General features: G+C 42.1%; 1 protein-coding gene and 1 long non-coding RNA gene across 5 annotated transcripts in view; both read right to left on the bottom strand.

Moving 5' to 3' along the window:
- The window catches only part of PDZD8 (PDZ domain containing 8), a 52078-nt gene extending 45666 nt beyond the window's left edge, over window positions 1-6412 (bottom strand). The window contains exons 1-2 of one of the 2 annotated variants that reach the window (XM_086901383.1): window positions 6263-6331; window positions 5366-5878 (exon numbers count right to left, since the gene is read on the bottom strand). In XM_086901383.1, coding sequence (XP_086757509.1) covers window positions 5366-5878; window positions 6263-6273 — 524 coding nt within the window. In that variant the 5' untranslated portion in view covers window positions 6274-6331. Of the gene's footprint in view, window positions 1-5365 lie in introns of both variants that reach the window. The other variant, XM_023929283.2, reaches the window with a different exon arrangement.
- A 4656-nt stretch (window positions 6413-11068) lies between these two features.
- The window catches only part of LOC111931349 (uncharacterized), a 72230-nt gene continuing 57763 nt past the window's right edge, over window positions 11069-25535 (bottom strand). The window contains exons 3-4 of one of the 3 annotated variants that reach the window (XR_015290311.1): window positions 20406-20580; window positions 11069-12699 (exon numbers count right to left, since the gene is read on the bottom strand). This is a non-coding gene — a long non-coding RNA (uncharacterized LOC111931349). Of the gene's footprint in view, window positions 12700-13978; window positions 14406-19302; window positions 20581-25535 lie in introns of those variants that run through there. The other 2 variants (XR_015290312.1, XR_015290309.1) reach the window with 2 other exon arrangements.

The raw sequence follows: 25535 nt of genomic DNA, 5'->3' as shown, positions 1-25535 counted from the left end.
TTAGAATTAATGGATTTGAACTTGCTAGTTACGTAAGGTTTACATACAGACACTGTACCATATAATTTCATACAATCTTAAGAAACTTGTACTTAGTGACCCTCCAGAAATTATGTATGCCTGAGATGGTGCTCTCCTAAAATAAAACAGTAAAAAGCCCTGCACTACAAAAAGCTTCCTTCTACATGTAGCAGCCTCAGAAAAAATAAAAATATTTACTGCTCTGAGGTTTGGTTGTGCTCACTGTGTGTAAGGTTACCTACAGACCCATTTATCTAATTCCTCTAGGACTAAGAAAAACCACTTGTCCATCTACTACTAAGATAATCTTCCAAGCATGAAACTACTGACTACAGACAGATCTACTGAGTGAAATTATCACCACTTTGCCATTAGCAGAATAGTCTGTGCTGGCATCATTCAAGGCAGTATCTCTGGGACAGTCTGAAAATTACAGCGCTGCTTTACCATCAATTTTTGTGGAGCAGAAAAGGACTCAGATCCTGGAGGCTTTTTTAGTGCTTTTGTACAGTAGATGAGTTTTGTATCTAAAATAGTCATGGTGTTAAAAAACTCAATAAATAGAGCCAACAAACAAATAAACCACCCCTCTTTCCTTTCAGCAGCAGTAGGAACGAGAACAGAGAAAGGTCTCTGAAGCAAAGACATGATCACAGTCCCAAGATCTGAATATTTCTGGTCATCATATGAATAATACATACTTTTTTTAATTTTATACTTTTTCCAATACCTCCATTTCCTCATTATGAGGTAATTTCTATTGTAGAACACATTTCAAATCAATAGCTATTTACATTACTTCTAGACTTAAGTTTTGCCAAAAATAGGAAACTACTATGTAACTCTCAAATTGCATTCTATAATGGTAAATAAAAATAGGTTCATCTAATTTTCTTCCCAGAGAAATTCAATATAGCCCCAGCTTCCAAATAAAGCACAAAACTATTTAACACGACTATATTGCAAATGATCAGTTCTAAGGATAATTCATGTTGGAAGTCAGAGGAGGTCATCTAAACACCCAATACAGAAATGGTAGAAGTGATGCTTTGTGAGACTATCTATAAAGAAAAGAAAGTTATTCCCCTCTGTGGTAGCATGCATTAAAATAAAGCAGAGTTTCCCAAAGCAGGCTAGTATCAATACAAAATATTTGGTTTTTTTAATGTAACAAGCTAAGGAAAAAAGTGTTTTTAAAATATACAGAACTGACCCACACTGCTTAGGCAACACCTGGTCTGCTTAGAATCTGAATGGATGAACTTGTGAGATGTGCAATTTAAGAAAAAGGCAGTATCATGTTTTTTTACATCACTGTTTAAGAAACACCAATAATTTCAATTTTGGCAGAAAAAGGACTTTACATATACACAACAGGCTCTGTATCTTCATTATGGCAAAGTGTATTTTTATTGCCTGGAAGGAACTAAATCTAAAAGCAAAATCAGAAGCTGTGCAAAAGAGCAAAAATACACCCAACTATTAAGAACAGGACAGACACAGCAGAATCAGTGTACTGACAAACCTGAGGTGAGGGGGGGCACAGCAAGGCTGTCACCATAAGCGACTTAATAAAAGGTTAATGAGCACAGTAGAGCTCATTAGAGAATTAACACAGGGACATGATAAAGTTCAAACCAACACGAACAATGTCTATAGCATTAAAGAACTGCTTGAGTGTATACAATGAAAAACCAAAGGCTGGACTCAGGCCACGAGATAAACTCCACTTTGTGCTGACAGTATTCACTGCCATGGTCTATTGAAAGAAATCTACATGAAAACAAGGTTGTATTAGATCTTCTCCACATCTGAACCAGACACAGCTCTGACATAACAAAATGTTTGCAGAAAAGCTGTTTGCATTGATATTTTAAAGCAACAAATACATTAACATTAACAATAAAAAATTAACTATTGTTATTATCAATAGAAATACATAAATCCTTTATGAATGATGACCAAAAAAAAAAAAAAAACAACCAAAAAACCCAGCCTACATTCACTGGATTTTACCAGCACCCTGACATGCAGGGATTTACTTAAATTCTATTACACAAGATAGCAATTCCCATTCAATGGCAGAGCAGCTACAAAATAGGATGTTTTGCCAGACACAAACACATTTGTAAAAGAGATAGAGGAAAGTGATTACATGTTATTAGAGTAAAATACAAATTACTACTTATTAGTTTAGACATAAAGAGCAACCCTTCCTTTTCAATTAGTAGACAATTGCTTTTATGAAGAAAAATGTGTATAAATTTCTAGACAAACTTTAAATGCACTTACTAGGCTATACTGCCTTTCCCTATAGACTCTAAGGAGTGCAGCAGGAATGCAAGATGCCATTCCCTGCTTTCAAGGTACAGTTATGCAGATCACACAAAGTCTATAGAAATGGATGATACAAAATATGATCCTACTCATCACTGCTGTGCTGCATAAACCTGTACCTAACGGGAAAGAATACAAAATACTTGTGTAGTAATTTGGCTTTAGCAACAGACAGTACACATATGAATAAACATTTTTTAAATATAGTGTTCTGTAACTAAATAAGAGAGGAGGCTAGGATCTGTACCAAAAACTTAGTTACAGGATGTTCAAGATCAACTGCTGGCAGAAGTTCTCTTCATATGCCATTCACCACCCAGTAAAAACCTCTACAAGTTGCCAAATACAAAAGACAAAGAAAATGGCATATTTTTATATGCTAATTAACACCTTGAAACAAGATAAAACTCTTTTGTGGGCTTCAGTGTGGAAGCCAACAGAGTAGCAAAGTGCTCCTTTTAACCAGTGGAAGAGAGAATCCCTCACACTCCAAGTACTTTTGTTTACAACGTTGTAACCACTGCTATTCAACATTTTATTTATAAAGTTACTTGAGCAAGGGTAGGGAGACATCAGAAAGGTTTTACACCACACATACAAACAAATACTGTGTACTTAAGGACATATAGACAATAGGACAAAAATTGTGAGAGAATAATTGCATTCCATATAGATGAGAAACTTTTAAGTAAGGTAAGAGGTTATTAAGCAGTTGTGAAACTCCTTTCTCCTATATATTCTCTGCTAAGAAATACATTACCATACCATGATCCCAAATCCAATGTAATCTTACAATTCTGTTTAAAGCCCCACTTTTGCATCTTATCAGCAAGGGATTTGATTTTCCAAACCAGCTCTCAGTAACACCTGAACTCTCAGCTCTGCCACCACCTCAGAGTGTATTGTTGCTACTCAGCTGTTAGCAAGTTTGGGGATTCACCTGCCTAAACTCAGCTGGGACACGCTGGGGAAGAATTTGCAGTTTCAGACTGTGTTTTACAAAACTTTGGGACACTGTGGATAGCTAGAGGTTCCTACCTGAAGCTTTAAAGGCCATGTTATGGACAGCTGGAACACCAATGACCCAAACTTCCTTCCTCAGGACAATTCCATAAATGTGCATTCAGCTTTGTGTCCTGCCTTAGTGTCCCCTTCACAACAAGGGAGGTTGGAATGATACGTTCAGTACATGGAATAAAATGTAAAGATCAAAAGCATCAGAGCTGAGCACTGTTGAACTGAACACAGCAGGCTACCAGCCCACTATCTAGTGTGAAAATCACCTATGATACTGCTTTCCAACTCCTTTAACCAAAGAGAACACTTTAAGTTAACTGTTAATTCTTCTTAGTTTTATAATTATTTATGCTTTATAATATCATATAACAATTCACAATATCATTCTTACTGTCAGTTACCTTCTGTCATCACACTTCTCATTTCTGTCTCAGGCTCTGCACTCTGCTTCTTTCCTCATTTGCCCCTCCACTCCCTCACACATGCCTCATTCATTCTTTATGGTGGCAGAAAGTTTGAGGAACTCGTGGAAAATTGACTGTCTCCAACTAAATGATGAGAACACCTCACTGTCCACGTGCATCTCTCAGAGGCAAAGTGAAGATGTCTGTCTTCATCTGCTGAAGGGGAGGAGAACATCATCACAGCTTGGACAGGAACCCTAAAAACTTGTCTAGGGAGTGCAAAGTTCACTTGTACTTTCTAGATGTGCTGATAGTGCTGACTCTGCACCAGGACTGGGCTATCCCAACCTCTCCCGCGGGTTCCTCTCCACAGTTTACAGTTTCACTCTTCCCCAAACAGTAAGAGAATGGAAGCAAACTTGCTGTGACAGCTTCCCTGCTGTCCAGGGATTGCTCTCTTCTGGAGAGCAATTCAGTACCTCAAAATTTGAAAGAACCACTACATTACTCGAAAAAACCATTTATTGCCCTGTTAAGGCTATCCAAATCTTGGATACTTTAAAAATCCATTTTCATGAGAGCACTTATAAATTCAGTTGCAGGGGAACCAGCTGAAAAGGCTTCAAAAATTATACCACTACAAAGCTAATTACACTTCAAAATCCAAACAAGCATTTTCAGTTACTCATCTCTCATGAATTTCAGGGAAAAGGCTTATTGCAGAAGAATGTGGTAAACAAACCTAAAATCCTTCACACATAACAAAAGCTACAAAGAACAAACAAAAGAGAAAGGACACGTGGCATCCTAAGAGTGATAAGACACAACAGAAAGGAAACAGTACCTGAGCAGTGGTAAGACATTCAATATCAATATTAAAGGACAGAAACAAAGCAAGTATGCCTCATGCCACTTAAGCTACAGAAGTATCAGTGCACATTTCATTATATTCACTTTATGATGCAGTCTGTGCTGCAATGTGTGCATTTGTAAAAGAAAACGTACTGTAGTACAAAAAAAAAAACAAAGCAAACGCAAAAATGTCCTTCAAAGTTTTGCTTACCACAGCAGTAGCGATACTTCCCTTATCAACTTTCAGACTCCCCCCAAAATTACTGAGGGAATTCAATAGACCAGAAAAGAAGTGGACTGCCTATATTATGGGATCTCAAAAATATTTCTTAGCCTGTGAACTCTACCCTTTCTTATATTAAGTAATCATCACCTCACCTCTAGAGATAAGCATAAGCCACAAGTCTTGCCCTGGTGGCTGACCAGTGGCAGAACACCCCAAATGCACACACTCTCCATGGAACCATCCTCCTACCTCTTCCAAAGAGGGGTATCATGGTCCAATCGTCACAACATCCCCAAACTTTTCATACGTAGGAATTCTGCCACGTTAGTTACACCCAGATGAGGGCATGCAACAACCTCACTGTGCAATGGCTTCTTCACCTGTTATAAATGGAAAATGATCCTTCCTTTCATGGAAAACTTCTGCCAGCAGACAAGCAATGTATCGCGCTAAATACCCATTAAGAGCAAACCACTCAAAGTAAGGCTGAGGACGCAGAACAACTCACCTGATTTTATAATTGGGTAAGGTGTGCTTGCGCTTAATTACTTTCTTGAACTGGTTCACTATGATGGAAGTGAGCTGAGGCATGGGCCTCCCTTCAAACTGAGATTTCACCTCAAAGAGTATCACGGGGTCGTCCATAAAAGAGAAGAACCAGTGCGTGAAGGGCAGGCGAGTGAAGACCAGCTTCAGCTTCCCCATCACCCGGGAGATCTTCACGAACAGGTAGGCTGACTTGCCGAACACCAGGTCGGCATCGATGGCCAGGTGGAAGCCACCATTGTACTCCAGATCTACCTCAAAGCCCAGTTCCTCGGGAGTGCCCTCCTCATTGCAGGCCACCGGCCGGATGAGCTTCACGGACTTGAAGACGGGCAGGACATCGCCGAGAGAGACCTCCCTGAGGCTGAGCCCCTCCAGCACCTTCCCTGTCATCTTGGCCTGGAGCAGCTCCTCGAACTCCACCTTGATCTTCTTGATGACCCAGTCCCTGACCAGGGCAGTGTCCCTGAGCTCCCTGAAGAGGAAGAGGAAGATGGCATTGAGGAAGTGGCACGTTTCCTCGCGGGAGGAGGGGGCCGGAGGGGGCTCCGGCGGCGGCTGCTGCTGCTGCGGCGGCTGCTGCTGCTGCTGCTTGGGGCCGGGCTCGGGGCCCGGGGCGGCGGCGGGCGCAGAGGCCGGGGCCGGGCTGGGGGTTGGCTCCGCGGACGCCGGGCCGCCGGCCGGCTCCGCGCCCTGCAGGTATTCCCTGAGGCCGTGCTCGGGCGCCACGCGGGAGTAGACGATGCCGCCGTAGGCTCCGTCCGCCCCGGGGGGTTCGGGCTTCCTCCTGTAGACGAGCAGGAGCTGGAGCAGGAGCGTGAGGCAGCAGCCGGCCAGCGCCGAGAGCAGGATCACGTACAGCAGCGGCATCCTCGGGCCTCCGCGCTGCCCCGGGCGCGCCGCCCTCACCGCGCCGCCGCCATCGCGGGGGTCGCGCCCGCGCCCCACCGGCGTTTAACGGCCGCGGCCGCCAGGGGCCGCCGCATCCGGGTCCCCCCCGCCGCCGGCCGCGGGGCGGGGCGGGGGTGGTGGCGACAGCCAACCAGCGGCGCCGGCCCCGCCCTACCCGCGCTCCGATTGGCGGGACCGGCGGGTTACATCATGGCGCCGCGCGCCGCCGCGGCGTCACGGCGCGGCGGGCGCGTGCGCGCGGGGGGAGCGGCGCGGGCGGGGCGGCGGCGGCGCGCGGAGGGGTCACCCGCGGCCGTGAGGGGCGGCGCGCGCTCCCGAGAGCGACCCGCGGTCCCCGCTCCCCTGCTTTACTCCCGGGCGCGGTCCCGACGCCCGGTCCCGGGCGCGCTCCCGAGTGCCGGCGGGCCGTGCCCGGTGTCGCGGGGCGGGGGAGCCGGGCTGGGCACGGCCGCGGGACGCACCGCCCGTGGGAAGGTGCCCGGTGTCGGCGGCACTTGGTGGCCGAGGAGCACCGAGGGGCGGTGACGGAAAAAGGACATTGAGCATCTTTAAAAATCGGCGGGTGGATGGGGATTGTTTCGGTGCCATTGCTCCGGAGAGGGGCGATGAGATAAAGTCTGTTTTCGTGGGCGTTGTGCGACTTCCTAGAAACCTCCTTGTTTCCTGCTGATGAGATAGGCTTTTAGCACATTAAGAAAAACCAAACCAAACCTGCCTGGATGGCATTTTATCCAGCTCTGCTATTATTGGTGATAAGATATAAATCTGTTTCCGTCCCCTTCAGCCATTTACTTGTGCTTAAAAGTCATCATTGAATAAGAGGTAGAAATAACCAACCAAAGCTGTGGAGAAAAGGAACACGAAGAAAAGCAAGCTGAGAGCTTTGCATGGCACTTCAGCCCCTGCTGTGCGTGATGAGATCGCTGCTGTCCCGTGGGTAAGACAAGCAAGGACAGAGGTTTCTTTTAGGACAGACTGCGGCTTCGATGAGATAGGAGAGGGAGAGGAGAGGAGAGGGAGAGGGAGAGGGAGAGGGAGAGGGAGAGGGGAGGAATCTCAGTGCCCAGGCTGCCCAGAGCCCTTCCAGGGAGGCGACAGATGTGCAGGAGGCACAGACAGTGACAGCCCATCAAACCGGGGAGCAGGAAGGATGGACATTACAGCCCTGCTGTAAAATCAGTGAGTGAGGCTAGAGAGAGGAGACGTGACATGAGGCAGGGCTACAGCATGCAGAAAAACGTGTGACTCTTCAGAAAGACTCATTTTGAACATTTTGAGAGGCTAAATCGGAAGAGTCATTCAAATTTTGCTTACAGAATTGTCATAGAAATAACCGTATTTTTACTGGAAAATATAAACATATATCCAGAAGAAACTACTGTTTTCTAATCCAGCAAATTCATTTAAAGACCAGATCAAAGCTGTATATACTGCTCGAGAATGTACTATGTCAACTGTATACTTTTTCCAGGTGCTTCCCTTTTCAGTCTTGAAATAGAAGTTTTGCAATTTCTGAAAGGCAGCAACAATTGAGACAAAAGTTACTTAAATTATTAAGCTTGTTTTTTACATTTTTTTTTTTTTATGTTTAGTTAAATACCTAGCTAAAAGTTCTTAGATGATATTATATTTTAATAAAATAAAAGAAAACTCATGCTCACATAGTTGGTTGTTTTTTTTCCCCAACCTCCAGAGCTGTTTAAAAATGCAAACAAGAGAAGAAAATGTGAAATTTTATTTCCAAGAAGATAAAAGCTCTCTTCCCCATCCCCCTTCGTAAAGCGTGTGGGGTGGGAGGACTGAAAAGCTCTTGATGATGTAGTGCTGTGGTTTGAAACTAGAGATTCAGAGTATGAATTTTTTATAGGTCTTGTTACTGAAAGTTGAAATGGCTGGGTGTTTAACAGAGCACTTCTATAGAAATACCAGAGAGGTCATTAGTCCAACATTTGAGCTGCTCTGTTACGGGCCTTTACCGTGGCTAATACAGGCATACGTGGTAATAATGGAAAGGTTTGGGATTTGCAACTAAATGGCTTTTCAGATAAGGACTGGTCTATTCAAAAAGGCAATAGCAGCCTTGCTTTTGGGTCAGGAGGAGCAGCAGGAGGATAAAAAAAAAAAAGAAGTCATGTTGCAGATGTCTCAATTGAGTATTTTTTTCTGTTAGACAAGCAGAATAGGGAATTTGGCACATTCTCTGCACCTGATGGCAGCTTAAGAGCCTCTGAAATGTTCAGCTCTGTAATCGCTTTTCTCCTTCCCCAGGAACATTTTCAACAGGAGCTGTGTTATCTTAAAAGACACGTTATGAAGCAAGAATCGGGCGTGTTTTAGGATTTTCAATGAGAATGGGAGAATGGAGGGAAATAGCAAATGTGTTAACGTGAATACAAAATGATTATGCAAAAATGTTATGTAACATAGGATTGAAATAAAATTTAAAAAAAAATTAAATTTGTCAGGTAGATGAGAAAAAGAAGATTCATCTTAATACCATCTAAAAAGGGCCTTTAAGAACATATTTTACTTTGGCTTCCATTTAGAAGGTCTTATTTGAATTTTTTGGCAGTCTAGATAAATAGAAAGGTTTATGTAGTCTCACCAATTTCACCCTGGTTACACAGAGCTTTGTAAAACTGTAGAATGTACTCAATTGTTTACTCTTTGAATAGCTGGAAATTATTAAATGGGACTCAAGACATGCAAAATTAGAAGGCCCATATTTATACTGATCTTTTGAAAAAGTATTAGGAAATAGTCTATTAAAAAGGATATGTCACCTGTATTTAAACAAGGAAAATGCTCTTTTCATTTGTAAATCAATTTAGTACATGATGGCAGCAAATCTCCAAGTGCAGAGCTTCAAAATTAATTTCAACATTTTGTGGGAGATTTCAACAATGATTGTGCACAAAGATTGCAAAATATTTAGAGTTCTGTAATTGCTAATAGAGAGCAAGTAGCATAAATTCACACAAGGGGCGTGTTTGAGGCAATTGTCCTGTTCTAAGCAAGGGGTGGTGGTGCTTTGGGAACATTTGTCTCAATTCACCTCACTGCCTGATCCAAGGATCACTGGCCTTTAGCAGCATTTGCAGTAACCCCAGGCAGCAGGACCTGGCAAAGCCACACACTTTAAAGTTCATGTTGTGGCACCAAGGGAAGAAACATCCACATCACAATCTTGGAAAGGCAATTACAGATGGGGTGGGTTTTATTTTTTTCAGAACTGCAAAGTAGTCTAAATAGATTGTTTTTCAAAGCAGGATGTTTTGTAATGAGTGGTTTTAGTAATTTTCTTCATCACTGGAGTAAAATTGTTGCCTTCTTTTGTAATTTCTGTTGGCAAAATGATTTCATTCTTTCCTGGGCCTCCTATTGTTTTTGTATTACATCTCTTAGAGACCAAAATTAGATTATCATTCTCATGGTGCTGCATGAAACAGGATTTAGAAAGTGATTAGGTAAATTCATGAGGAAAAAACAATCCATTGAAGGCTATTAAACACAAAGATTGCTGGAAGTTGCACTGTGACAGACAGCTGGCGGGTGTCGTTTCCTTTTGACTGTCCTCAGGCATCTACAAATTGAGACAGGATATGCTGCACAGAGAGCAGCTGGTCTGATCCAATGCTGAAAATATGTTAAAATATATATATATATAGGAAACACAGTGATCAGTACTGCTTCCAGTCCTAGTTCTGAGCTCTACCAAGCACAGTGTTACCTTAATATCAGGCAATTCTGCATTTTATTGGTATAAACGTCTTTAAAACACTGGGACTCCAGGTGAGATTTTCTTCTATGCCATTTTAATTCCCATTTTTATATTTGTTTTAATTCTGCCTTTGAAGGGGCAGGTTGCACTGTGAGTCTGCAGAAAGAGCTCACCCTGTTTCTAGCTGGTCCCTGGGGAGATTTGTTCAACTCACCCGGAGGAATTTGTCTCATGCCCCCTCTGAGCCTATTCCTTGTCCAGAGGAGAATCCACTACTTGGGGCTCCATATTAATTTCCAAACCTCTCAAGAACATTTCACTGTTATAACCTAAATTCCCCCACTCATTAATTTTGTGGGAAAAAAATACAGTTTGGGTGACTCAATCATATTTAGGCTGTGTTAGTGCTACAGAGACCCACCACCATTTCATCAGCCAGAATAAATCATTGGCTCTATTGCGTTAATGCATCCATTTATCCTACTAAAAAATATGACACATGCATCCCCCAACTTCTAGTTATTTTTAAGGATGGAAACTGAGAATTTTAGGAGGTTTTATTCTTATCCTAGAAATGTCTCACTGGAAGACTTATTTTTTCAAGATGGAAGTGCATGCTACATATTGCTTTTTGTCCTACCTGAGATACCCAACCCTCAATTTTCAGAGGTTATGAGAAACTGCAGAATTTACTTTGGAATTGTGAATATTGTGTGCAGCAGGAGGAAAAAACCAAAACAACTCCATTGTCTGAGCAAAGATGTGGATGCCCCAAATTAACACTGACTTTTGAAAAAGAAGAGGTTTTTAACTCTGTGTCTAAATTTGCAGATCTGGTATAATCTGTCTCACAACAGGGGTACTGTCATTTTTGAACAGCTCTGCAATCTTACCTGCAACAAGTACAACACTTGAGTTGTTTGGTAGGAGTGGCTCAAAGCCCAACCACTTTGGATCAGAACATGTTAAAACAAAAAAAGACAGTGAGGCTTTGCGCCCAAGGTTTAGTTTGGCCCAAATACAAACCCAGTATTTTCACCAAAGCTCATCTTTAATTATCTTTTAAAGTACGTTCTGCTTGTTTAATCAAGAGCTTAACATTTTGGATGTAAAGATGCTTTGGATACTTACTTCAAGAGGCTCATCATACTCAAGCTTAAAGTATCATGGTTCTTAATTAGGGATTCTGTTACTAGCTTACACAGACTCTGGTTTTTATTATATCATGGAAAAAGATACTCCACTTAGGAACTGTAGCTCTAAGATAACTTTGCCAAGATTAGAAAGAAAATATTTAAAATAGCTATTTTAATTGTAAATATAACAAATTCAGGATTTTAATATTACCAGTATGCAAGGCAAACTGAAGATTTCCTTTATTGCCTGTCTGATGTTACATCTTAAGTCCAGAAACTGTTACTTAATTCGCAGATGCGAGTGAGACTTGTCACACGTATTTCACTTTTTCCTGCATTTACTTTACTGACTCGTGGTATTCATGTAAATGCCAGTTTTCTTAAGCTTTAGAAAGTGAAATGTTTGGGACAGTGATTATCACATTTGTCATTTAGTGTTCACTCCAGAACCTTTTCCTTACGTGCTCTGAAGCACATTCACCGTCCCTACTCAGAACTGCAGGCACCCTCCCCAAGGCCCTCTTGCAAGCTCCCAAATTATCTTTTTCAGAGTAGAGATTTTTTTAGCTACTTCCCCTAATCCATTTCAAGTATAATTACACTATGGTCAATATGTTTTTCGTGTTCCATAACCTCACAATATTTTTTTTTAATGCTTGCCTCATTTCCTGGATTAGTCCAAAGCAGCCTCTGGCTGATGGAGAGGTTTCAGGAAACTGCATTGAAAAACAGTTTTGGTCTGCAGAGGGATTCACTGGCTAAAGGGTTAATACACACTTTAGGGATGAATGTGGGGCTGGAGATGAGGCTCTGTGCCTCACTTTCCCTTCATTAAAAGTGTAATTCCCTGCATCAGTCCACAGGTAGTTGGTCGTGTCCAGCAGCTGCCGGTCGTGGAGCATCTGCTGTGTCTTCTAAGCCTCCAGATAAGCCCGGCCAAATCAGGCCACAGAGAGAAGCTCCTTCCCTCCCTCCTTCCCTCCTTCCTTCCCTCCCTCCTTTCCTCCCTGCTGCTGGAGGTGATCACCCCTGCAGAAAGGTCACAGCTGCACACGTGGCTGGGCTGCAGCTGCTGCAGCTCAGGGAGAGACTCTTCATCAGCCTCTATATCTGACCCTTTTATCAGCCTCTATATCTGACCCTTTATCCTTTTATCAGCCTCTATATCTGACCCTTTGTCCTTTTATCAGCCTCTATATCAGACCCTTTATCCTTTTATCAGCCTCTATGTCTGACCCTTTATCAGCCTCTATATCTGACCCTTTATCCTTTTATCAGCCTCTATGTCTGACCCTTTATCAGTCTCTGTGTCCTGCAGCAGGGAGGGCGAAAGGGCTGTGCTGGGGGAAAGGAGCACCTGGCATTGCCACAATCCCAGCCTGAGTTCATGTCCTGCGGTGTGTGCTCGGGAGAGCTTTGTGCAAAGCCTCAGTAATCCAATTTCAGCAGCTCCAGCCCTGGGATCAGTGACACGCCGTGCCAGGTTCTGCATTCCTGTAGCTGCTCACATCCCCCGTGGATCCTCAGCTGGAAAGAGAAGTGAAGTAAGGGAACAGGAGATTTGAGGGAGCTTGCTCCAGTACTTCAAGCTGGAGGGAGTATCTCAGAAACTTTAGCTCATATTGTAGTTTTCTTGGAAAAGGAAGATTCTGGGATTTGTCCATTATTCATCTTAGTGCCTCTGTTTGCTGCTGAGTTTCGTACGAGGTCTCAAGCCATTAAAACAGAAAAGGGAATTACTGATCAGCTCATGAACTTTATGGGGAAGGTGTGTTTGGTGTAAGTGCAGTGCAGGCATGACTGTATCCTGTCCCCCTGGCATTCCTTGGACTTCTGAGGCCCCTTCACAAGGCTGTACATAAAGCTGTCCATCTCAGCATCTGTAAATGTGTTTGTGGAGCTGAACCAGTCACTAATGCCTGAAGAGATCCTTTCATCTCCCCTCCTGTTTGGTCAGCCCTTCCTCCTCTCAACCTAGCAGTTCAAACTAAAATTAATATAAACTTGTTCCAAGCACTCAAAGGTAGACCAGGCATTTTAATGTAAATAAACCTGGGGTAAAAAACACCTTTTGTACTGGCAAAAAGCTCAGGAAAGGTAGATGGAAACATTTATTTACATATTCTCATTTCTGTTTCTTCCTACAAACAGGTTTTCACAGCAGTCTTCCCCTGCCTGTACGGATGCTTCTGAATTCAAAGAATGAAAAGATGCATGTGAGCTCCCATGGGTAATCTATACACACGTAGTTTTATTCCCTTCACAACATATTTCTGCACAAACTCAAGTAGTTTTTCTTCAGATGTCCCCAAGACTATGTTTAATAACAAATAAAAATCACTGCAGTCATCAACTAGAATTTTACATATTTTAATACATATATATATATATATATATATATATATATATATATATATCAATTTGGGCTACATATTTGTAATAATATGATTTACTTTGTTTAACTATGTAAGACAAATAGCTATATTATTGAAATCTCTGTAAATACCATTAGTAACACATTTCAGCTGAGAAAGAATAACAGTACAATTCCTGCCCTTCTCCCTTTAGACTTTATTTAATAGACTGGTTTCATACTACTTCTGTTCACAGCAAGGCAAACATTGGCCAAATTTAAATTCATCCAGAAACACAACCTCACACTCAAGAAGTGATACATTTGAGAGGACAGAAGCAATTCATAGTGCCACAAACATTTTGCAAGTTTCCAAACTGTATTATCTCTGTAGTAACAGTGAGATCTGGCTTTATGCTTTGACATGGAGTCTAGGCCATAAGTTTTTAACACTTTTTTTTTTTTTTTGTTCATAAGACATTGCAGAGGAATGGGCTAAGTGAACTGCCTACTCAAAGGAAGTAACAAAAATAAGTAAGAAAAGAGTAAGGAAAATCAGCAGATTGGGGAGGTTGTTCTAAAATTTAGATTATCAGTAAAACTAGATGGAGATCTCTGGCAGAAATGTAATTTAAAACAAGGATCTTCATGTTCACTTCCAAACTTCTGACAAGGCAGAAATTCCAAATCCCTCTTAACTGAAGAACAATTTCCCCATTTTTGGACAAACTGTACTCCTGTAGCATCATTAAGCCAGAAGGCAAAACTCCTGGATGTTTGTACAGTTTTGGATCTGTTCGATTTCCACTCTCTTTTCCTGGGCACTCAGTGATGCTGAGGATGCTGAATTCAGTGAGAAGGTGAAATTCCAGTCTGCAGGCTGAAACAAGTGAGGAACCTGTTTGTTGTCCTCAGCATCACAGCAGATTAGCATTTCCTCCCACTACCAGCCTACAACTTTTCAGTTATCCCACTAATTTAAGAAGCATGTCTCAAAACCACAGCTGCCTGAAATGCAGCCTATACACTTCTATTTGAATTTACTTATTTAGCTCTACATCTAACAAATGGAAAAACTGAAGCGAATATTTTCAATATGAAATTTAAAACTTCTCTGAAATAAGCCTTAAAGAAGCTTGGGTTCCTGAATAATTTCTGCTAAAATTTGTCATCCACTCAAGGTTATTTAATCCAAATCAATATTAAAATAAAAAAGCCAGGAAGATGAAAACTGTCATCTAAAAAGTGAAACTGAACTTCTGTGAGGGCTGTATTTCCAAATAATGTTATTTTTATTGGAATGGGTAAAGCTTAGGATATGGTAATAAAATCTTGGAGGTTTTTTTTGCCCAGATTTTGACTTAATTGCTTTTGATGAAGCAATATTTTCTCAAAGGCTTTTGAAAAGAGCGGCCCATGTAACTACATGAGTAGCAGCAATACATTTTCTGCCATTGGGACTGTGACCCCATCAGCTCAGCTTAAAGACAAATAAAATCTTTCATGCAGTCAATGCAGTTTTTATTTGAATGCCATGTGTTGAAACTACTCAGATTTTACTGAGGGAGCTCCAAATGCATGCACTGCCAGCCATATGAATGATAACTCTTATTTTTATAATAGGATTGCTGCATTTATCACCCCAATTACAATGATCCTAAGCACTGATCCTAAGCCCTTCTGCTTTAAAAAAGGCAGAACGTATTAAACAAGGGATATCTGCAAAGGCAAGAAACTGTTAATGGAGTGCTGAAACTGTACATCTACAAATTGTTAAGGGTTGAAAACCAGAAAAGCTCCTCTCGAGTGCTGTTTAGTTCCACAGCCTGTGTACTCCCACCACCTCGTACAAGTGGGAGTATTGTCAGTAGTCTGAGAGAGAAATGTTACCTATGAGGAATATAATCAGTGCATATCACATACAGTGGCTACAATAAAGGTCTCCGTAGCAACATTAAGAACAGATATTTTTAAATGCTCTTAGTCTCGTGTTCGTGGGTTTTTTAAAATACAACTATTAACTGCTTCCACTGCAGATGCTGCTGTGAGCTAATCATCCAACAGAACTCCTTTGCTGAGGCTTGAAAGGATGATCCCTGCCTTGTTTTTCTGCAAATCACCACAGGCTTGCTTTCCCCTGCAATCAGTTAATATCCACTAAATATTGCACCATTATTTATCAACAGGCAGCTGGTATGAAAAATCATCCTGTCAGAGCTTTCCCTCTTCTGAGAGAAGTCACAAGAGCTGTGGGAATAGGAAGATTTTAAAAAGGAAAACTTGAGCAGGTTATGGCAGACAATCCACCAAAAAACAAGAGATCAGGGAGGCTCACTGTGCCCGTGAGTGCGGCTGAGGGAAGCAGAGTTGGAAGGTAAGGTGGTGAGGAGGAGGAGGAGGAAGCTGGAAAGCTCCTCAAAGGCATGTGAGCTGCTGCAGGTGCTGCAGTGGGGGAGCTGCTGTGGGAGCAGAGCTTGATTAAGAGAGGAAGAACAACAGAAAACAGCTGGGTTTATCTCAGGGATCAGAAGTGGCTGCTTCTGGAGGAGGAGCAGGAAGAATGAGAATATTTTTTCTGAGAAATGAAGCAGTGTGTGTTTTTCTTGCGTTTTCTTGCTCCTTTGGATCAGCTTTCCCAGAGCTTCAGCCCCTACTGATTCCAGTGTAAAAACTGAGTTAAGGCAAGCATGGATTTCCACACCTCCTTGTACCCAGCATTTTTCTTCATTATCTCAGAGTAATCTTATTTTCCCTGATTCCTCAACTCTATAGATGGTGAACCAGTTTGAGAGAGGAATGTAGATTTCAGGCAGGTAAAACAGGTAGAAAAAGGCTGAGCTCTGCCCTGTGCTTAGAGTGGTACTAGGGCTTCATTTCTGAAAAGAACAGAATGCTCTTCCTTTTCACTGTTAACTTCTTCAGAGCAAGGACCAATATTAGGAATAATTTATACACCGCTGTACACAGGAGTGATACAGCAGTGATAGAAGCATGTATTGCAAGCCCTGGACTTCATTAATTATATATAAATATGCATACTGGGTAAAAAAACAGCCCTCCTAATTTGTTAATAGACTTCTGAGATGCTAATCTTTGCTTCATCAGCTTAAATGCTTGAAACATAGTCTGGCAATACTGTTTGTACTGTGCAGTAATGATCTGCTTTGGAGAGAGCACAAACCAGGGGGCATGAGAGTGTAGTCATCCATTATCCACTCCATTATGCACACAGGGTTCTGGTCCATCTCTGGAGTAGCTTGGGCACAAAGAATGTCAAAGGCAGGGGAAGGGAATCACAGGTAAACATGTAAAAATTGCATGTTGAGGAGGATGGCAGGAAAAAAAATGTGTGGGGATTTAACAGGAGGCCTTGTCAAGAGCAGGGTATGCAGAAGGGTAGGTAAAAGGAGTGGATAGGTAAAAAGATTGAATTCTGTCCCATTCTAAAGCTCTTCAAGGGACATCAGTGGTCTCTAACAAGGATTCACAGGTGTGCATTTGTGCAACAGAATTGCCTGGGCTGGTCAGAGCTGGTTTATTTGGCTGTTCCTTTCTCTTCTATTAGGATGGGAACACAAATTTCTTCAGCTAATTCAGCTCTGTCCCTAATGGTGATTGTCTGGGATGCTCTCCTTCTTCAGGACTGAATCCCCATTCCACTCATGCTGTTTTGCTGGGGAAGCCTGGGAGAGAGCCTGTCGATGGCAATTTGGCTGAGCTACCCATATCTGTAGGAAAAGGGCAGCCGTCAGCAGCTCTGTGAATGCTTAATGCAATCACTGCAGCTCCTGGCTGGGAAGTAGCTGAAGATTTAGGACCAACTGCAAGATCTGTTCAGGATCTGTGCCAAGGAGCAGCTGGACAGGCTGAAGCCTGTTACAGCACCATGGTTCATAACCGAGGTAATTGTCTGTGTTTGATTTTACACAGGAGATTTGTGGGCATCAGTGCTTCCTCCACACCAGTTGCTCAGCATATCTGAGGCTGTAACGTGAGCTCCCCTGCTTTCTCATTGTTAGAAGGGCAACATCAAGGACATTTTCAAAGTGTATGCCAAGTTATTTGTGAAAACCTCTTAGAACAATGAAAATACTGCTTTTTCACAAGGCCAGGTTCTTATTTTATTCCTATAGTTACCCTCATCAGCATGACTCTTCCCACAGTAACTTTCTTTCATATCTTTTCTTCATGTGAATTTACTGGGGGAAATTCTTCATTTGACACACAATAGGTGTCATTAAGAGCAAGCAGAGGTTCAAATTAAGGTGAAGAGGAGGTCAAACAGATGCAATGAAGATTTAAAAGCAAGTTATTGCTGTCCTCACACCATTGATTTTCCTCTTTTGCTTTCCTCACTTTTTACCTTTAGTAGAGTTTGCAGTAACAATCTGTAGTTGATCTACATTTTGTATTTGATTTCATTGTTTTGGGTTTTTTTTGACACAAGTGTTACCTACAGAAATAAATTTTAGTCAGAATTCATCAGCACAGTCCTGTCTTCCTTCCTTGCTCATAATTCTGGCTCAATATCTTGTTTCTATGTTATTCTCTGTCTGGGCTCAATATGCCCAGGGTGATTTTGCTTTGAATCTGCCCATCCCAGCATTTAAGGAGGGTATTTTAATGATTTGGATACCAGACCTGGAGAGAACAGCCCTGTGAGACAGCAATGCCAGGATTCCTGCCTGAATTCTCACCACAGACATCAGCCAAGATGCTTCATTGTCTTCAGAAGGTATTTAGTCACCTGAATCCTGAGATGGAGCTTAGATTTTCAAGCCCTGAAGTGTAAGATCAGGATGAATGTGCTTACTAAAATTACAGGCTGGTTAGATAAGTTGGACATGTAGACACATCTGGGGCAGCTGGAATAAATATCCCTAAACCATTATCCACACTGATGAGCTAATTTAGCTCTTGTTGGAAGCCAGGGCTGCAGGAAACTGCGTTAGGTGCTGTGGAAGGAACACGGGGCAGTGAGGGTGCTGTGGTAGCTCTCACTACATTTTCTCTCTCTCTGTGCCTTGGTGACTCATCTTTCACACTCATTTTCCCATCTACCAACAATACAAAGTACCCTTTTCTAACAGAGAAGCAATTTGGGTAAACAGTGTAAGAAGGATTCTTGGTAGCTGTGAAGAGTTCTGGTTCACAGCTTTTCTGAGGAGTGCTTGTCTTGATGCAAACACAGCTCTTTTCCATAGCCCACTGCTTACACAAGAGCTCACAGTTTGAGCAATACCCCATATCCACTCAGTGCTTCTCTAGTCCAGAATTCGTGATGGATGAGGAGAATTTGCAATATCTGATCCTCTTCATCTGAAGATTTCATGCTCAATAAATCTCATGCATTTTTCTTTTTTCTTATTTTCATCTGGGAAGAAAACTTTCAGTGCCTTTTCTGTTTGCCTTGGCTCATTCTGCTTTAGCTACACTTGTTTCCTGATTTAGCTCATCCAAGGAAACGAGGTTCTGCATGGGTCTGGCAAACAGGGTGTATGTTCCTGTGTGCTATGATGAAGTAGCAGGTGGAGAACATGAAAAACAAGTTATTTGGAAATGCAATTAGAGATGACAAGGAGTAACTTGCAAGATTTTGCTGGAGACCCAAACAGGCTATTGCTAAATAGGTGCTGTAGACTAACACAGCTGAGTGGAAGGAAAAGCAAATAGAGAACGGTCATAATAAAATTAAATAGATTTTCATGTAGGAAAGAAAGGAGGGGATCCTCTGTTTTAAATTACAGATACTAAAGGTTTGTGATTTTCTGTTTAAATTTTGTTTGTTTGTTAATTTGGTTGGGGTTTTTTTTCACTAATTGTGAAATATAATATTTCAGGACATTTATTAAATACTTCAGGAGTTAGCCACACAGAGACTCATAGCTGCACCCCTCGGGTTTTCTGTGGCATTAAAAGCCTAACCAGCACAATAAAAATAGATTATCCTTTGAACAGTTCCTGCTGAAGATACTCTTGGCTTGAAGAGACAAAATATGGTCCAAAGCTTCATCCTCATAGGTCTTCTAGCATGTGGGGCTCTGCAACTGTTCTTTTTGAGTAGCAAAAGATGCAGATCCAGCTTATGCTTTCTCCAAACCAGATCAGCATCTGCACATCAGTGTAATGTTCTCCAAAACAGAGCAGCAAAGAGTATGAGATCATTAGATCTTGCCAAGGTTTGTCTAGTCAGGCTTCCTGTAACGTGATAGTAAATCCAGCAGCAGAGGAATACTGGAAAACCTAAGTGCAGTGCCCTCCTTTGCAGGCATTACATTAATATGCCATTAAATCTTGTCAGTTCTACTTATTGATGTTAAGAGGAGAGCTTTGCAGTTGGGTAGACATACTCAAGCAATCATTACAATGAAGAAGATTTTCAGTTTCTTCATTTTTTTGCCCCCAGACTGAGCTCCCATTGAGGTAGAATTAGCACAAGGGGGCCTGAACTCACACACAAAAATATGCAGCATTGATGGCTTTTTTTTTTTCATCTCTGGCTAATGATAAAACTGCTACCTTCACCAGGGAGCACAACCCTCATTTCTTAACAAATTTTGAAGACCATGAGTACATTTCTCACCATGCAGTTGTGGTACCTCACCTACAGATAATCCACAATCTCATAGAGAGGTCCAAAGAAAACAGCTGAGAGAAAAGACAGTCAGCAAACATCACAATCGTGTGCATTCAGAAGATCCTGAGAGAGTTCCACTTAAAACCAGCATTTCCACTTAAAACCAGCATTGAACCCAGTCATTGAATCCACTCCCCTTGGGGATCCACTTTTTTGTAGTGCCACCACCACCCCTCCAGAACTGAGACTTCTCTGGACAGATGCACAGTATTTCTGGGCATAAGTTAATAAAGATTTTTGTACCTCTCTCTGTGTTTCTCTTATGTCATCACTGGGAGCTGGGCTGGTCCCTTTCCATGGGATGCAGGACAGCCTCATGGTCAGTGCAGTATCTGCTCCACAAGATGTATCCTCATACATCTTTTGCATCTCCACAGTGCAAAGTGAGAAACCATTCCAGCTCAGGGATGAAGAAATACTGGGGGGGAAAAAAAAAAAAAGGAGAACAGGCCTTGTTAATTGATTTGGATAATGCTATAACATTCTTCATTTTGGGGAGGCAGGAGAGGGAATGAAATGGGGTGAAGAAAGTATTTAGTAAAAAAATAAAACTCTGCTTTCCTCCAACAAAACTTACTTTCCAGGAAGCTCAAGGAATTCCACCTTTATTTCTTGCTACAATAATTTAAAAAATAAAAATGGAGACACAGCCAGCAGTTGCTGTCTGTGCAAATGGAACTGCTCCCTCTTCCACACACAGCAAAGATTAAATCTTTATGCTATCTCCAGCAGCAGGTAGCTGTCATGAATCCCTCCCTCTGGCAGTGCCAGTGATCTCAAGTCTTGGAGACCAGGGCACCCCAGCAGAACCCCAGCACACTCCAAGACAGGGCAGCACTGCATGACCAGTCCACAGCTGTTTTTCCTTTCAGCCTGCAGCCACCCTCCATAAATATTTCCTCTTCTGCAGGTGGGTCACCTAAGGACCTTACACCTGCCAGGGATTTTTGGAAATATTAATAATAATAGTGACAAAATATGTTTCAGTCACCTCTTTTAAGGTTTCATTTCTTACTGAACTGCCAAACCACCAAATCTCACATTTTGAGAAAGCAAATCTTACTATTTGCTCTTAATTCAGCCGAGTTTAATCCTATTACATTCTGTTAACTCCTGCTAGACTTACACTGCCTCATAAAGACTCTGCTGGAGACTGATACTGTCACTTACTCATTTCCTTTTCTACAAGCCCTCTGCTCTGTCACCCACCTGGCAGCAGTGGCATAAAGCTTTCCATTTCTAACTCCTGCCTTGCAGCCTGATATTTTTCTTAGATGTGATTCTGATATCTGGTAATCTGTTCACTCTCTCCTAGCTTAGAGGATGTTTCACACCCTATGACAGGGGGTTACTCAGGGAGTAGCTCAGATCTCCTGTGGATTCAGGCACTGCTTACTTTCTGTTTCTTTAGCAGGAATCAAACTTCTCTGTAAGATGATGGACTTGTTCTGTTCAGAAGGTTAAGCAGAGGTGCTAATTATACTGCTGAAGTATTAGTAAATTCCTTGGATTTGGTTTGGAAAGTCATCCCAAAATTTTCTTAAAGGATCAGAATCTGAAGTTACTATGAATGATAGTAAGTACAAGCTGAGTATAAATAGTTGCATGTGAATAATAGGAGGTTGCTGCCATCTGGGTCCTATTTGGAGCCTTAGCATCTTTTAAGCATTGGTGAACAAACATTTCAAGAAATGGAAGCAGGAGAGAAATAAGAGTCATCCTGACAGGGGTGAAACAAAAAGTGACATGACAGAAATGTCAGCCATCATCATGATGTCCTTAAGCAACCACCCTGAACAGAGGAGCAGGATGTTTTATCAGGCTGCTATCTCAGATAAAGCATCAGCAGGATCTGAAAGGCTGGCTTATGTGCCTCTGCTTTTCAGTTTCAATACATGTGTTTTTAGAGTCAATTGTCATTCCTTGGAGCATCCGTATTCTAAATGTAAGCAATGAATAGTGAGCAGGGTTTTACTCCAGCCCTTTCCACGACTGTGAATTAAAGGTTTGGATCCCTGTGCAAAACTTGTTGCTCAAGTGCCTAAATATAAAACCCTGGATCAAGCACAAATCAAGTACACCAGAGCCATAAACCAGGCAAGAGCATTACCAAAGCCCAGGGCTCAAAAACGAGTGAGCTCCTGCAGTGTAATGAGTTACTTACTGAGCATCAGTGGAGCCAGATGTTCTTGGCCTGTCTCAGATTTGAGGAAAAATGTGTTCATTTAAATGTCAGCAAAAGAAGATTTAAGATAATGCATTTTTGCTGCGTGTTTGTGAGAGTCTAGAAGAATGCATGTGGTGGAACCCCCAGCCTCGATGAACACACAGAAACTCTCCAGCCAATGGTAACTTGATTATCTCCCCCAACCCTGAACTGAACCACAGCAGTCACTCCAGATTAAAACTGAGCAAGAGGCACAGGGCTGCCAGAGAAGGTGTAAATTTAATGTCTTAAATGGCAAGTCTGGTCTAGTAAGAAAGTGTTTTACTGAGGATTTCCTTTATGGAGTCACAGCATCAGCTGTGACTTCACTAAAGAAAAGGCTATTGTCTCTGAGGGAGAGTTGAGCATTTCCTAGAGCACAGTTAGTAAAAAATAGTGTGTGTCTGGCTCACACTGGGCTGGTCAGTATTTTTTTCACACACCAAGAAAGAGAATCAAGGTATTCCCAAGTTCCCCAACACGTCCAAAGCAGCTGATGCACTCCTTGGTGGCCTGGTTCATATCCCCCATGAGGAGTCACTCTGCAACCCTGGCTCAGCAAGAAGTCAAGCAGAGTGGCTGCAATCCAAGACAGTCCCTGTGTCTGCTTGTTCAAGGTCAAGGAGCTATTTTCATGCTTGGAGTATTCCCTTTGCTGTATTTAACACATTGTGGGTTGGAACATGACAACATGAGAAGGAAAAAAGGCAATCATGATGTAGAAAAACTCTCATGATGTAGGATTGCCAAATTGGACTTGGACTACCTGGATCTAGTGGCCATCTAAACCTTGGGAAATAGGGCTGTGAAAGTTTTAATTGGGATCTGCACTGTATTTCATACACATTTCCTTTAAAAGAAGCATTGATAGATCCTTCACTCATCATACAGAAACCACGGCATCTATATGACTGCCAAGTGCAGAAAGCCCCTTTGTTTAGACAGCATTGCCAGAAAATGAATAAGTAGCCAAGGAGATGAATAGAAACCATCTGAGAGCCAAATAGCCCTTGGAATAAACTGATTAAACAAACTTAAGACCTGCATAGACATCCCAAGTTTATCCATACTTTAACTCCAAAATAACTTATTGAGAGAATTAAGCTTATTTTGAAGGCAAATATCTATGGAGGGAGGTTTGTGTGGGTCAGAGCAGAAGACAAGCTCCTGGTACAAGATCTGAGTGGATATGTGTATATTTATATCTATATCTCTATATATCTCAATATCTTAATATCTCTATATCTCTATATCTATATCTATCTACATATATGCATACATATTCATATAAATTCCTCATTCCCTGGATGGTGGAAAATCTATAAACTTTTTGGGGTTTTTGTTGGTTTTTGTTGGTTTTTTGTTGGTTTTTTCTGCTTTTTTTTTTTTTTTTTTTTGCATCCACAACACTTTTAGGAGACCTGTAAATAGTGGTAAATCCAGCCCAAGCTGTTACACCCCAAAATCACTGTGGCTGTCTCAGTTTGTGGCCACTGGATGTCACTACTGATCCATTTCAGAGGACTGGCAGATTTTTATGAGTGCAAAACAAATGCCCTCCTAATTTGGAGAAAATGAAACATTATTTTACTTCTTATTATTGTTTATAAGAACTTGACAGACCATTTTCCTAAGTCAGCATAGCACGCCTGTCTCTCTGTCTGTAGCTGTGAAGGAGCACAGGCACAGACTGTTTCCTTGCATTGCCAGACAGCTTCTTCTAATCAGGGAGGAGATCTTGGGATCCAGGGGGGAAAACTGCAGATTTGGAGTGATGGTGCCATGTCAAGACTGCTTGGAGCAGGAGCACCTCCCTTCAGCCTGGGCTCATGAGCCGGGGGATGCCAGGAGCCTGGCAGGGGAGGGTGCTGGGAGCCTGCTCCATGCTTTCCTGGAGCTGGTGCTAAGTGCCAACTCAGCAGCACCCCCATTCCCTGCCTTTTCTGTGGAAACAGGGCAGATTTGCTTATTTTCTTTGCAATAAAATACCGATCCCAAGTATTACATATTTCATAAACAGCAGTGGCAAAGCACCTGCCAGGTCACTAAGGATGGTTCTCTAGAGATCCATCCCAGTGTGCTGGACACTTGCATGGACATCAGGTGAGAGCTGGGTCTGCTTCTGAAGCCTTGCAGTAAAGGAGGTAACAGAGATCAGAGGAGAAGAATATTCTGTTCTGTGACATCTTTGCTCTGCTCCTCTGGCATCCCCACAGACCAGAGGAGAGGCAATCTGACAGGAGCAGATGAAGTGGGGTTCTGGGGAGGGAGGAGAGAAGATGACATCAAGATTTTGATGAGAAGATAGAGTTTTATGGCAATGAAAGTCATGCTAAGAGATTCTAGGACACTCATATCAAAAACATCATGAAAACAGGAATTAGTCTTACTTCCCTGAGACCTCTGGGGAGATCATACACATTTACCCACTCAATGCAGTGCTCTGGGAGGTTGGCACAACCACTGGAGTGCTCTTCTAAACATTCTGTGAGTCCACCCTGCACTGCATGAGTATCACCTCATGCCAAGGTTGCCCAGAACTTTCCAGGAAAAGGTCTTATTTGCCATTCAGTATAGCCTCACAAAACTTTCATCATTCAAACTGAAAACTCCTGTTATTTTTCTGCCTCAAGCTGAAAAACAAGGGAATAAAACTATTAATCTATTTCTAAGAAAGAAAATTGAAAGAGAAATAATATACTCAGTAGGGACTTCTGGAAATTAATAACTGGACTCTTCCAAGATTTAACCCCTTTAGGCAGGCAAGATCCCCAAGCCACTTGAAAACTGGGTGGCAGCCTGGGAGGAGAAAGAACAGGACCAGAGAGCTAAAGGGATGGAGATTTTATAGACAGGGTAAATTAAGTTGGTATTGGCAACCCAAAATTACTGCCTTTGAGCTCCTCCTTACCACCTGGAAGTGTTCTGAATGCATTTTTGGAGTACCATGTCCTTGTGACCCAGTTTGTGGCTGGGTGTTGTTTGGGGTGATTCAAAAGCATAGATTTTGGAGCTGCAGGGTTCCCGAGCCCCATCACAAGCTCTTGAGGAGCAGAGCATGACCTTACAAGCTTGGTCCAGTGTGAATTACATCAGCTTGCTGAATTCCTGCAGTGACATAACCAGATAAAGATAGTGGTGACCAACACCCAGTTATCTCATGGAGC

Source organism: Cyanistes caeruleus, chromosome 8, assembly GCF_971803275.1.
Source record: "Cyanistes caeruleus chromosome 8, bCyaCae1.hap1.1, whole genome shotgun sequence".
In the NCBI taxonomy this organism is placed as follows: Eukaryota; Metazoa; Chordata; class Aves; order Passeriformes; family Paridae; genus Cyanistes; species Cyanistes caeruleus.
This window is presented reverse-complemented; position numbering and strand designations above follow the sequence as displayed.